General features: G+C 40.3%; 1 protein-coding gene across 1 annotated transcript in view; it reads left to right on the top strand.

Moving 5' to 3' along the window:
• The window catches only part of ITPRID1 (ITPR interacting domain containing 1), a 194,520-nt gene that overhangs the window by 93,781 nt on the left and 86,294 nt on the right, over positions 1-14,445 (top strand). The window contains 5 exon segments of the mRNA XM_059073973.2: positions 3,677-3,728; positions 5,711-5,797; positions 7,461-7,663; positions 10,794-11,078; positions 11,081-11,361. Of these exon segments, the coding sequence (XP_058929956.2) occupies positions 3,677-3,728; positions 5,711-5,797; positions 7,461-7,663; positions 10,794-11,078; positions 11,081-11,361 (908 nt within the window).

The following is a 14,445-nucleotide window of genomic DNA, read 5'->3' as shown; positions in this document are numbered from 1 at the left end:
TGAAGTTAATTAATTTTTGATAATTATATTACAATTCTAAAAATCAGGCTTGTCTTGTGAGTTTAAAAAATTATATCGATTTTCCCTGGCTTCATTTTCTCCAGAATCTAAGCTTGGCAGCAGAGAAGGCTATGTGTCTGAATATATTGGATAGAGATAGACACTTGTGTCATTTTAAACAAGATCAAAAAGAAAGAGTATAAAGAGTCTAACAAAAGATGTAAAAGCTATATCTGTATATCAGTGAGGGCGAGATTCAGGTGAGGCGGGTCAAACATCCTGCCCAGCCCTTAGCTGTCAGCGACGGCTGGGCCTTACAGGGCCCGCTGATGCTAAAACTGTGTAAGGCTTTCATGTGTGTCATCAGACCAGAAAACAACACCACGGTGAGCTAGCCAGGTCCACTTTGCATGTTCCTTAGAAAATATGTTTCCTTCAGGGGCTTCTTGTCCCCTTTGGGGCTGCCCTTGGTTTCCTGGCAACCAGATTGCTCCTGAACCTGGACGGCAGAGCTGCAGGGTGTGATCCGTGGAATGTGGCTGCTAGATGGGTGTGGGCACTAGAATCTCATGAAGAAGCCCTGAGTGAAGGGATGTGGAATTTTATGGATGACTTAGATTTTCTGTGGGGCTAGGGTTTTTGAAACCTCAACAAGGCTGAGCTAACTCTTTTCATCAATATCTGAAAATGGTCCATTTCCCCTCTGACAGTTTGAGCAATTCACTGTGGCCGCAATGCCAGACCCCTGGCCTGGACGCATACATCCATTCACATGTTCTAGGAAATCCAGAGCAATAGCAGACAACCAGAAAAGACTGAAACAATGGCAAGGGTGGCAGTACTGGCAGAATATGAAGCCAAATGTCCTAGAACCCCAGAGTATTTTATGCAAGAGCTGCTCGGAAATTCCAGAATTCTCTGGATGAGCTAACTAGGCACAAATGGAGCCTGCCTGTGTGAGATACATGCAAAGCAATAGATGGAGATGGTGGCAGCAGGGAGAAATAGACAAAAAATTGCTGAAAATGATGAATATTTATTTTAACCTTCCATTTTGGGCAACCTATTATTTAATTCATCAAGTCATTACAACATGACTGCCAAAAAATTATGCTGTGCTTGCATCTATAACACGATTAATAAAGTGGCAAATAGGCTTTCTCCCATGTGACAACATTAATCAATTGGCATTGGCTTTATGATTTGAGAAGCTTTGAGGCTGAGTTCAGTGAGCAAGAGTGCTGCAGTGGATTAGCAATGCCTGCCTAGGTGAGAGATTTGGTGTTGAATAGATGATGTTTTTCAAACTCTGGATTGTGGAGGTGACTGACAGAGTGAAGGAAGAGCTAAATGGGAGACCACTCTGCCCAGAACAGCATTCCTTTTATCTATTTAAATTACTAGAAATTTGCAAAAGAATTCCTCACTAAAACCCGTAGTTTTAAAACTACTGATGTAATGGGCAAAAGACTGGAGTTTGGATTCTAAGCTCATTTCTAAATTGGTGCATAAGTTTGAGTCAGATATTTTAACTTACATGAATAACTGTCACCAGATATCACATAGCACATTTAATAAATGTCACATTTGTATCATAATAATGGTCATTCACCTTGATATTCCATCCTTGGTAGTGGTTCCCTTTAATGTTCTATGAAGCAGTTTATTCTAATCTCATAGTTTATTCTAAACAAAGGATGAAGTTTGTTTATTAAAAAAAAAAAAGCCACTCATGAAGTTTACTCTACATAAAGGATGGCATAAAAGCTTCATCTCATTCAATTCCTGACAATTTTGAGAGCCTATCTAGGCTCTATGAGAAAGTGATGTAATTGATTAATGATGTCTGCTATGAGAGTGTGATTGAGAGTGGTAGCATGGAGATATATATACCTTATTTTGAAACCTTTATCATAGATTAATATTTTTCATCCTATATAGCTCTTGTGGTGACAGAATTCCATTTGTTTTGTAGGGCAGAACTTACTGTATCTGTTTTCTCATTACCTTTTTAAATTGTAGTTATGTATTTCAGACTTAATTAAGAATCCACTATTTGCTCACGCCTCAGTAATATACCTCTAGTCTTTATCTTTCTAGACCAGTTGCCCTTTTCCATTCAGCAGGGTCACTGAGCCTTAAAAAAAAAAAAAAAAAACAGCTGAAAACTATGAATATTCTTATCTTCACCCTCAAAATTTGGTATTTAGAGACAAGTTCCCAGATACCTTGAGATCTATTCAGAGACCCCCTACCCAGAGAGGAACTCTGGCTCCAGACTGAAGAGCCCTTTATTATTTTCCCTTTTTATATATGTTTCAATCATCTAAGCTTGTTTTTCCAAAATCTCTCCCAACCTGTGTTATATTTCTTATGGTGAAGAACTTCACATTCTCATAGAAGTGCTGGGTGGTAATACTTCCAGTTTGATACATGTCACACATTTGCGCCCAGGAGAGCCACAGTGAGAGGAAATTGGAAGCCCCGGGCATGGAGTGGGAGACTTCTGAGGAACTGCCTGTCTTGTGAACACTTCCTTCCGCAGATGTCTGCCGCAGCGTTACCTCACAACACAGGTCTGAGTACTGCTTTGGCCCCTGAATAGGCCTCTCTAATAGACATCCAATACGTAGCTCTTCTATTCTGTCCTCAGCACCACTAACCAGGCAAATGGACTTTCAGCATCATCCTTCTTACATTTACTTGTTTGCTCAAAAACTTTTTATGGTTTTCCATGTCCTAACACATACATAATAAACTCTTCTTTCCGGCCTTCAAATAAGCAGCAAAACAATCTGTTGACAGCTTAGCGTCTTGAAAAGAAACAACAGCAACAAATAAAAAGAAGCTGTGGCATCCTATTGGCCATGGGGAATTTATCTACCCAGAGCCTCAATTTACTTCTCTACTAAGTGGGAATCAATGATACCTATTTCACGGATAAACAGATTGTGCATGTAACATGCTTAGCACATTGCCTCACACAAACTTAATGTTAAATAAATAGTAACTATTATTGTTATAATCAATAATAAATGTAATGATAAATTCCTGGATCTGCTACTTCTGACTGTGTGGTCCTGGGCTCATTACTCAACTTCTGTGAGTCTCAGTCTCCTTATCTGAAAAATAAGAATAGGTGCTAAATTATGAGACTGTGGTAAGGATTAGGTGACACAAATTAATGGAAACTGCTCCGTGAATGCTGGGTTCTTCATGTATTCTTTTGCCTGTCCCCATCCTTTCTCCTCAACCTTTTGTACCAGGAGAGAGTATTCGAAAATGCCTTGTGATCTAATCAGCCTAGCCCTATCGCTGTTCTTGGCACTTGCTATAGACACTCTTCTTTCATGACGACACCTCTTTTCCATCTATCAAATTCTCCCCATTCTTAAAAATCCAAGACAAGCACTGTTTCCTGCATGAAATCCTTGCTGACTACTTCATTTGCCACTGACTTCCCCCTTCACTGAGTAAGTACCACATTTCTTCAAGTGCTTGTCACACAGTTTAGCCATTAATTACATTCTGTCTTGTTCACTACAGAGATGCCTTGTACCTCAGACCGATACAGTCTTGGATATGGAAATCAATGCCATGTTGGTTCGTTTGAAGGTGACAAAATCTTCCTTTAGAAAAAAAGGAAATTAAGCTCATCTCCTCTTTTTTGTTGCAGTTCCTTTTCATGAACAAGGAATGGTTCAAACGACTGTGAAAGACTACACGAGGTAGGTGACAGAGCCACTGTTATTTCACTGCAGGATTTTACAGGCACGTCTTTCATAAATGAAGTGGAAGTGAGGAGGTCTCTTTATAATGCCATGGATCTTGGGATCTTGTCACTGGTTTAGCCACAGTGCCTAAACCGTTTGTACCAGCTTCGAGAGAGTTAGAGGTTCTTTAATTGTCATAAAGGAGTGCGCAAATTAACTCGGCAAACGGTGGCTTGGGGGGAGTTTAATTAAAGCATCCACATAAATGGTATTCTACTAAAATTCAGCTATTCATGAGGACCTGTTCATAAAGTAGTTACATCCGTGTTTCCATATTGTCCGTTATAATCACGCTATTTGCCGGACAAGAATGCCTACGGTTTCCACTGTTAGGTAGAAAGCATTTTGAGTGTTCCTAATATGAGGAGAGAGACTAGGTCCCAAAGGGGTCCCAACAGCAGCAGGAACATCACCTGGCAACTCAGTAGAACTGCAAGTTTCCAAGCCTCACCCCAGTCACATCACATCAGAAAATCTGGACGTAGGGATCAGAAATCGACGTTTTTGCAAGCCCTTCAAATATTCTGAGGCCCACTCTAGTGGAAGAACCACCGGAACAGACAGCGTGCTTTGGGGGCTTGGGAACTCTGCTTCCCAGGCTCTAGTCACTCTTGCCTTCTCAGGATAATTCGAACTTGTCCAAAACCAAACGTTCAACACTGTATCCCTCTACCTCCTACCGATTCACACCTAAAATGCTACTTTGGCATAGTTTTTCCCTCTTAGAAGATTAGATGTTTTTGCTACTCACAGAATCATAGAGGCGTGGGGACCACAGAAATCTCTCAGGCAACTCGTTTTGTTGAAGAGGAAAATGACAAGTTAAGGTCAGTGACTCACCCATGCTCCTACAGCTTGAATAGAACTGTGACTGTACGTGGATTCTCCTGGATCCAAGGTCAGGGCAGTTTTGGGGTAGCTCTGCTGAACATTATAAAATAAAGTGTGAATCTCAAACACAGAGTGAAACAAAAATTATGGCAAACCTAATGCAAACTGAGGGGAGGCAGTAAGTGAAAGGTATCTTCTTCCTGCCTTCCAAGGCTCTCAGCCAGCTCAGTCATCTGCTAAAACAGAATATTATTCAGAAACGTGCACTTTCTCGGCCTTAATACAGAGAAGCAATTAAACAAAGAAGAGACGGGGCCCAGCTCTTCTTACCAAATGTGGACCAGGCTAAGGCAAATTCAGGAGCCCATGTAAGATAACTTGGTCTCCTTGGGAGAACTGATATCAACATTGTATTCTTTGATGTGCCCACTTGCTGTTATACTTGATGAGGCTAGATATGTTATGGTATATCTGAGCCATATAAAAGTGAACTATATTATAACAGGGTTCCATTCTGTTTGGAAACCCTTTCAAATGACTTGCATTGCAGGCCTATTTGGAGAGAGAGAGACGCTCGTTTTTGCCTTTGCCGTAAGAAAGGAGTTTGTTAGTGTTGCATATGGATGATCACAGGAGACAGCACTTAGAGAGTGTTCACCATGCAATAGGAAACCCACCACCATTATGAGATTTCATGCAGAGTCGCTTCAGTGGTTGCTTGCTCTACCTCTTTCATCACATAATTTTAACTTTTTTTCTGAAAGTTGGTGCCTAGCAAAGCTGTATTCCTGAAAGGTTCCGCAATGATTTGCCATCTGTCCAAAGTGAGACATTCTGTCACCTTTATAATGAGCACTTGCGGGCACCTAACACTTAAATTCCTACACCTTCTGTAACACAACGCTCTTGAAGAGAGGGGAAGTTCCTCTGCATCACACTCCCTCTTCTGCAAAGGTGTGGCCATTACGAGATTATTAGAAATAGAGAGGAAACGCAAATGTTTGCTCTGGAAGGGAAAGAGGCGCAATGACCTCCCAGGGGACTACCTAAATCGACACATCTAATCGTTGGTATTTCCCCCCCTCCTGCCCCGCCCCCGACTGCAGATCTGTGCATCAGTTCTTAGAAACTCCCACTCTCTCCAGAGGGACCAGTTTCAACTCTTGCCATTCTGCTGCAAGTATACCACAAAGGTATGTGATTTCCAGACACTTTTCATCCAGAAAAATCATTCTCTTCAGCGACGGATTTCATGAAATTACAAATAGGCACTTGAGAAATACTTGTTGAATGGGTGGATGAGAGAATGAATAAAGGATTTCAGAACCCCAACTTGCAAGAACGATGTAAAAGATTCAGTGAAGGTGGACTAAATATCTGTCAATGGGGAAATGGCCAGTTAAACTATTGGCCCACCCATTTTATGGAATTCTATACAGTGATAAAAGGAATAGGTAGAGATAACTACAATGATCTTGAAGTCATATTTTAAGAGGAAAAAAATCAAGATGCAGAAAGATACATAGAATATGTTACTGCTAATAAAGCCAACAAGTGAAAACTATAAAGCATATATGTAACTACATTAAAAATAAATGTCTGGAAGGATACCCATAAATTCAGTAGGAAGGCAGTCAGGATTTGTAGGGGTAATGGCCAAGGGGAGAGAGACCCTTATGTAGGACATTACAATTTTTAACGAGTTGAGTGTATTTTATGTCTTTCTTACCTGATTAAATGTAGATTTTAAAAAGTAAATAATATTGAAAGTATTTTTAATGACAAATCAATCAATAATTATATTCTTGGCCATGAGAATGTGAGCCATTAGAAAGCAGGACTATATTATTTTTGTTCTTTTTTGTGCCTTGGGTACCTACCAGAGAGCCTAGAACATGACAGATGTTCAATAAATATTTGTGTAAATGGGTAGTCAGTGAGGGGGAAGTGAGCTGGTATATATAAATATAATTTCCACATAACTGAAGCATATCATTTTAAGTGCCAGCACTGAATAAAACAAGTTGAAAAAAGTACTTCTTGTTTCTCAGCCAAGTCCAAAAAAAATACAGAACATATTTTAACCTCACCTAGGGACTTAAAGTCATTATTTGTGAACATTAGTCCTGTAGTCTCCATTTAGTGATATCCTCAACAAATCTGCATGACTGGGGATGCCCCAAACTGATACTCTTTTTAAATATTCTTTTTTTTAGTCTACTGTTTTCAGGGGGGGGCGTTGTTGTTTTTGTTTTTGCGGTACGTGGGCCTCTCACTGTTGTGGCCTCTCATTGTTGTGGCCTCTCCCGTTGTGGGGCACAGGCTCCGGACACGCAGGCCCAGCTGCCATGGCTCACGGGCCCAGCTGCTCCGCGGCATGTGGGATCTTCCCGGACCGGGGCACGAACCCGTGTCCCCTGCACCCCTGCATCGGCAGGCGGACTCTCAACCACTGAGCCACCAGGGAAGCCCTTCAGGGTTGTTGTATTTTTTTTTCTTCTGTTTCATATTGCCATCAAATACCATTTTTTTTTTTTGGTTATCACTTCACTGCCTCTGGTTTTTGTCCCACAATCTCCCTGCCATATCTAATTTAACATCTGCCTGTTGTGAAATGGAAAACCTGTTAAGTAAACTCACTTTAAAGTACAGACAAGCAGTCCCTGAGCGGGGGTGAAGGACTGTCCTTTTAGGAAATATATATGAGCTCTAGGAAATGCACCATCTGTTTGTCTATTCAGATTCCTCCTTTACTCAATTTCTGGAAGATTGGGTGGGTGAGGTGACTAGGAAAAAAAATGGCTTTCGGTTAAGTGAACTGTTAACTGGAAAAAGATATTCATATTTTTACTGCAGCATTCCTGAATGGCTGGAATTTTGGGAAAAAGATCCAGTGGAGATTCTCTTGGATCTGGGGTTTGGTGCTGACGAGCCAGACATCTACACACGAATCCCAGCCAGATTCCTGGGTTGTGGCTCAGCAGCCAGAGGAATCAACATCCGTGTTTTTCTTGAAGCTCAAAAGCAGCGAATGGACATTGAGAACTCTGACTTGTACGGTAAGTGAGGACACGTGGCGTCAGAGTCTCAGCAATGGCAACGAACAGTCAGATGAGCCACAGTATTGGGAGGGATGGGCCAGGAGATCTGTGCAGTGGCAACCAACCCCAATATCTCAGTGGCTTCAGACAGAAACAGGTTTATGTCATGATCACTGTGGATTGGTGTATATTTGGGGAGGAAGAAAGATCTGTTCCATGATGTTTTCCTTATCCATGGACTTGGCTCAACTATCTGGAACATCACTGGTTGTAATGACAGGGAAAAAAGGTGGAAATAGAGAGCCATACTTGGGTCTTAAAGCCTCTTGCTCAGAACTTACACATATCAAGCGTGCTCACATTTCATTGTCCAAAATAAGTCATGTGGCCACACTTCACTCCAAAGGGGTGACAATGTGCAAGCCTACCACATGCCCAGAAGGAAGACAATACTGGTGAATAGCACTAATACATTCCATAGCCACATACCCAGAGGTCAGAGAAACCAGGATCTGGCAAGGCTGATCATGAGTCACTCAGTGACATCTTAATTTTCTCATCTATGAGGCTTAGAACACTGCTTATTTCTACCCCAAGCTGTAATCGGTAGTTATAAATCTGTCATATCTTCAGATTTGTGGATTAACTGTGTTTAAATCGTATAGTTATCATGCATGCTGCAGTTTTTCTCCAACTGATGGTTAATGAAATACTTTTCTCTAGGACACTACTGAGGATATTCTTGGAGTATGTGTACTGTGCTCAAATAATTTGGGAGAAAGATGGCTTACAGTGAAACAGGTTTATTTACTGCAGGATTTGTTTAATATGCTGAGGTGCACTCTCAGTCTACTAGAGGGAATGCAGTGCAGCGTTTTCAAAATCATTTCAGTACAGAACCTCTCTTAGAGGAGCATTAAAGAACATCTCCTCCATGGAATAGAGTTTGCAGAATTCTGGACTGGGGAACATGTCAAAATCCTGTTAAATAACTTCTTCTAAATAAATAAACTCACTGAAAGGAAAGTCAGGTGAGATGAAGTGTTTCTCGCAAACAAATATCAGGAACAGAGGTTTCATTTCAGTTTCTGTTTTCCCTGCTTTCATATGGGTGAAATGGGTCTCAGAAATCTCAGCAATGACATTTTTTAAAAAGAGTATGCAAAACTGAAGGTGTTGCAATGTAATGTTTCTTTACCTTTAGAAGAAATCAATACCATTCTTTGTTGTCTCCTGCTCCAAACCCCACAGAAATGCAAAATCTTTGATCAATTATTTATTTGGGGAGAATAATAACACTTACCAATATTTGAGGAGTGATTGAGCAGATCTGCGAAATAAACATTTCACAGATGAAATTGACACATGGATTATAGGGAAACCAGGAGTTGGCCCCTGATCCTGTGACTGCTGGCCCCCTCTTATTTCCACCACTTAGAGCTGTGCTAATAGAGCACGGTAACTATTCTCACTCAACGCTTACAGTACACTTTCAACTCGAGAAAACTGAGAAAGTCAAATGTAAAACAAGCAATAGTAAAATTAGTTGGTTGTTCCATAGACAGAATGGAAAAATATGTCTCCTTCAAAGTCAGTACAAAACATTCCAACTTGAAGGGATAAGAATCAGTTGGTTCATTGTTCAGTGTACCTCAAAGCAAAACAAACAAAACCCTCCATCCAACACTTCACACTATTATGTTCTCTGAATTGCCTGAACCAATTAAACTCATAGGTTTTGTATTAGTCTAAGTATAAAAATCGTCTATAGAAAGGATACTAAGACAATCGTAAAAGTGGAATTATCATTCAGTCATGCTCTTGAGCTTACAACTAAATTTAAGGGGGAAGCATAATCAGAATATTTCTGAAAACATCTGGAACCCAAGAGTTCCTCTAGGTCTTGACAGAATATCACAGTCCTCCATAAGACGCCCATCACATTTTTTTGGAGTAGAATTATGAATGGTCAATATCTTCCACTTTCAGGTGAAGGAAACAGGTAGGCGCAATGATTTGCTCATGGAGGAGTCTGCAGCATTGCTATGATGATGCAAACAACAGAACAGAGGACAGCATCCTTCCACATCAATGGGCCTTTGGCCATTGATGAGCTATGCAACCCTTCATGCTATCACTGGGGTTGAGAGAAGGCTGTGTAATAAAAACAAAATGTTCTGTTTCCATCACTGTGGTTTTACTGTCTGGAGATACCAAAAATATTTTTTCAAAGTGGCAATGCATCCCCAAAATAGCCCTTGCTACATTAGATCTCTCCCACATACTAATTAAGCCAATTCTTGCATATTGCCCGAATGAGTGAGGCCAGGTGGTTCAGAAAGACTTACAAGTTGAGGAGCTGGTTTGTTTGGAAAGGTAAATGGGTTTTCACATTAATGACTATCTTCTCTTGGAAGACTGAAGACAATACATCCCCTTCCTGAGTCTGCACATTTATTTATTTTAACTGATATTTATGTAGCATTGTGCTTTTCACAACAGATGTGAGAGATATGTAAGACTGGTATTATTATCTCATTCTCCAGATAAGAAACTGGCCATTTACTATGTGCCAGGCACAGGATTAAGCACCATGAATCTATTAATTCATTTACTCTGTGGTCACACTTTCAGTGACTGGTTGACCTGGGATTTGGATCCAGGCCTTCTGGTTCCATATGTCATAATCTTTTCACACTCTCAGGTGAAGGGTATAAATGGATATGATGGAGGTGATGATGAGGATGGTGACTGCCTCAAGCTATGGAAGAATCTCCAAGCTCACTTCATATGAAAGAGCTGGGTTCACTCCTTGACATTTACTTTAACATGTGATATTAATCTCAAGATTCATCCTTGCCTATAGTTTTTATAGATTAACACATAAAAACTATATGAATCTATATAGTTATGCATAATCAACTAAATATAAAAGGCATTCTCTTTCCCTATAATACAGTGATACCTTGTTATGTAGGGGAATCTCCTCCATAATAATCAATGGCACACACTAAGGAAAACTTGAGTTTCAGAAACTTAAAGTCCTTCCCATCTTGAAAATCACATGTGTTAACAAATCTCATCAGTTTTTACTACCTGAATGCAGTTTCGTTGAAACTAAAAATTGTGTGTTCCTTGTATTGTTCAGGCCGTTTCTAACAGCTGGAAATATTGGATCATGTGGCCAGTGCTTTCTCATCTTTTCTGAATGAAGTCAACATCCTGCAGAGCAAAGCTGAAGAGGAAGATGAAGGGAAAAGTGTGCAAATAACCTCAGTGAGTGAAGCCAAAGAGCATCAAAGAAGAATGGGTGAACTTTTTAGGAAGGGTTCAAAGCAGAACACTAGAAGTGATTATAGCCTGAGACCATCACAGTCATTGAAGATGAGAAACAAATTTTCCATCGTCTCTGCAGAAGCAGGGTGTGGAGTAGAGTTTCCATGACAAACAAAAATGAGCAAAGTCATTTGTCTCTTTCAGCAGAGCACTGGTCTCTTAAAGCCTGTGATGGCTTGACACCTTGTGATCCTCCCCAAGCTCTTCTGAGCAAGCAGTGTCCTCACTCATCCATGCTGGCCAAGCAGGCTTCTCCTTCCTGTGTGTCTGAGGGGTTAGTCAAGGACAGAACTCAAAAGGAGAACTCACTTCAGACTAACAAACTCAAGAGCTTGTCTTATCTTGCAGGCAAAGCATCAGACTCCTTCGAAATGGAAGAGGTCAGTGTACTCAACTTCTAAGGGAAGTAACTCCGACCAAGGCATCTTTTGCCTTCCACCCCTCATTTAACCCCTTCGTCTTTCAACCCTGCAGCATTACATCTTATCATTCCAAACTGCTGTTTAATCTAGGACATTTAAGGTCATTCTAGTTACTTCAGTCAGAACTAAACTAGTATGAAGCCAGCCTTTGCTTTCTCCCATTTCTTTTCCTTTTTTTGCTCACAACTGAATCCACAGGTTATTTTTCACTTTGCTTTTCCTCAATGTTTTATTATGCATCTCAGTATACTTTCATCTACTCTCTAACTTTTTTTTTTTTTTTTTTTTTTTTGTGGTACGCGGGCCTCTCACTGTTGTGGCCTCTCCCATTGCGGAGCACAGGCTCCGGACGCGCAGGCTCAGCGGCCATGGCTCACGGGCCCAGCCGCTCCGCGGCATGTGGGATCCTCCCGGACCGGGGCACGAACCCGTGTCCCCTGCATCGGCAGGCGGATTCTCAACCCCTGCGCCACCAGGGAAGCCCTACTCTCTAACTTTTTATGTTTCACCTTCTTTGAGGGTCAGTTCAACTACTTCCCACTAAGTGAAGCTAGCACACCCCTCTTCCTCTGTGTTCTCGTAGCCTTGGCAGAGAGAGCTTGTTACAGTAAAGATTGTGTGTGTGTTGATAACACCTCCCCCGCTGGGCTGTCAGCTCCTTGAGGATTAGATTTTATCCTCAAGGGAATATGTCTTGGGAATATTTCCCTTGCAACACCTAATGCAAGGCCTTGGACAAAAAAAGTAGGGACTTGGGTTTGATAGCATTGTATTTGTTTGCTTGCTTTGGGATTTAGTGATACTCACATAGCTTGACCTTCACTTCACACATATTCTTTGCCTCTTCCTCCCACCTTTATTCACACATGCTAATTTTCATTGTCATTTAGATGGCACACCCAACTGTACTTCAAAGTCTTTTTTAAAAATATATACACATTTTCAGTCATCTCTTTATTCTTTAATTACAAAGAAAGTATAGAAGGGCAAGGCTTTTTCCCCCTTTTCATGTAAATTGTTTAGAAGTCGGGTAGGATATTTATATGCCAATCCCAAGGTCAGGCCACTCTCTTTCGAGCCCTCTACAGGTGAGACACTCTACATGTGAGCCCACTACATGTGAGGCTCTGGGACACAGACTCTGCCCTCAAGGGAACCACAGTGTAGTGGCAGGGATAAGCACAAAAACCAATAACATGGTAGGGAGAGTGACAGCTCTGCTGATAAACTTTCATGTCGCTAAAGAGACAAGTTTGGATATCTGGGGAGTAAGAAAAGGGGTTCTTAATCAGCCAGGGGGCTGAGACAATCGAGGAAATCGTAGGATGTTAAAGCTTAACAATAACTTTAAAAGAAGTCTAAGAATGCCTATTGGTAGGTCTCCCCATGGTACAAAGAGATAAAAATTGCTTCAAAATATATAGCTGCTAATGATCGTAATATCTATGTGTATATGTTTTTGTATGCATATGTCTTAATGTCAAAAATTATTTTAAGAACCTTAAAATATTACTCTGACTTTAAAACAGTAGCAGAAAAATGAATAAAAATTATAAATGGAGAAAAAACAGAGCTTTGGTCAAGTGCCATGATTTGAATAAAATCTCAGGTGGCACTAAAAAAGAGTATTTTCTTTTATTCAATCTTGTAAAATTATTTAATTACCAAACTAATAGTTAAATTACTATAAAAACTATCAAGACAATCTGCAAGTCATTATTCAGTCTGCTGTCTATTTCTTAGGATCCAAACAGGAAATTCATCAAACTCCAGCCTGTTGACAAGCCTCATTAGACTCCACTGTCTCCTTACTAAGCTTCTTCTGCATCAAACTATACTGACTTAGAGGAGAACAAAGCTCCTTGTATGTCATCTATATGTGAGAGTACAGGGAGAGATAAATATCTTCATATTCAACATAAAGAACTAAGAAAAGAATGTTAGTCCTTGCATGGCAAACTTTCAAATATTCTTATATGACAATTATTCAAGGAAAAGCAATACGTATTAGTATATATAGGTGTGGTAAGGGAGAACACACTCAGACACTAAAAATAAAAATAAAAAAAATAAAAACCTCATGTTTTGTGGCACATAGTGGGAACTTGGTAAATATTCATAAACGAGTAAATTAATATTAGAAGTATTTGATAATATTAATTTAGTCTGTGAGTGGCTTCCATATAAAAACAAAATATTCTGTTGAACTTTGAAGGCAACTATGTTTGTGGTGTTTCTTTAATATTTGCCCAGATTTGTATAAGAGACTATATGTATATATAAGGCAGAGAGGGCCTTCAAAATGATATTTAAACAACTCACTATTTGAATTTTGTTTTCTTTTTAAAAATAAATTTATTTACTTATGCATTTATTTTTGGCTGCATTGGGTCTTTGTTGCTGTGCACGGGCTTTCTCTAGTTGCAGCGAGTGGGGGGCTCGCGGGCTTCTCATTGTGGTGGCTTCTCTTGTTGTGGAGCACGGGCTGTAGGCACGGGGGCCTCAGTAGTTGTGGCTCGTGGGCTGTAGAGTGCAGGATCAGTAGTTGTGGCACACGGGCTTAGTTGCTCCGCGGCATGGGGGATTTTCCCAGATGAGATCTCGAACCCATTTCCCCAGAACTGGCAGGCGGATTCTTAACCACTGCACCACCAGGGAAGTCCCGAATTTTGTTTTCTTAAAAGTGTATATTTAAAATATTAAATCTTCACCACACAGACTGGGAGAAAAATATTTCTTTCACTCAATACCAAAGTATGAGTAAATGAAACTGGGTAGGTTGTAGCTTAAACAGGAGCTAATGCCAGATTTAATAGTCATTTTTTAATGGCAAATTTAAAAATATAAGAAATGAAAACTATGTGTGAAATTGGCAGATTTTCATGGCAGTTAAAACATAAGCCGATGTACTTAAATATCTACCTATCAGAATTTCAACTCTGATTGGCCAAATTCTGCCTCCAGATCACTCTATGATGCTTTCCCTAAAGTCCTACTAAAGGCTGAATATGGTAATATTTGGCTCACTTCTCAAAATTATGA

The sequence above is a fragment of the Kogia breviceps genome, chromosome 9, assembly GCF_026419965.1.
Source record: "Kogia breviceps isolate mKogBre1 chromosome 9, mKogBre1 haplotype 1, whole genome shotgun sequence".
NCBI classification, from domain to species: Eukaryota; Metazoa; Chordata; class Mammalia; order Artiodactyla; family Physeteridae; genus Kogia; species Kogia breviceps.
This window is presented reverse-complemented; position numbering and strand designations above follow the sequence as displayed.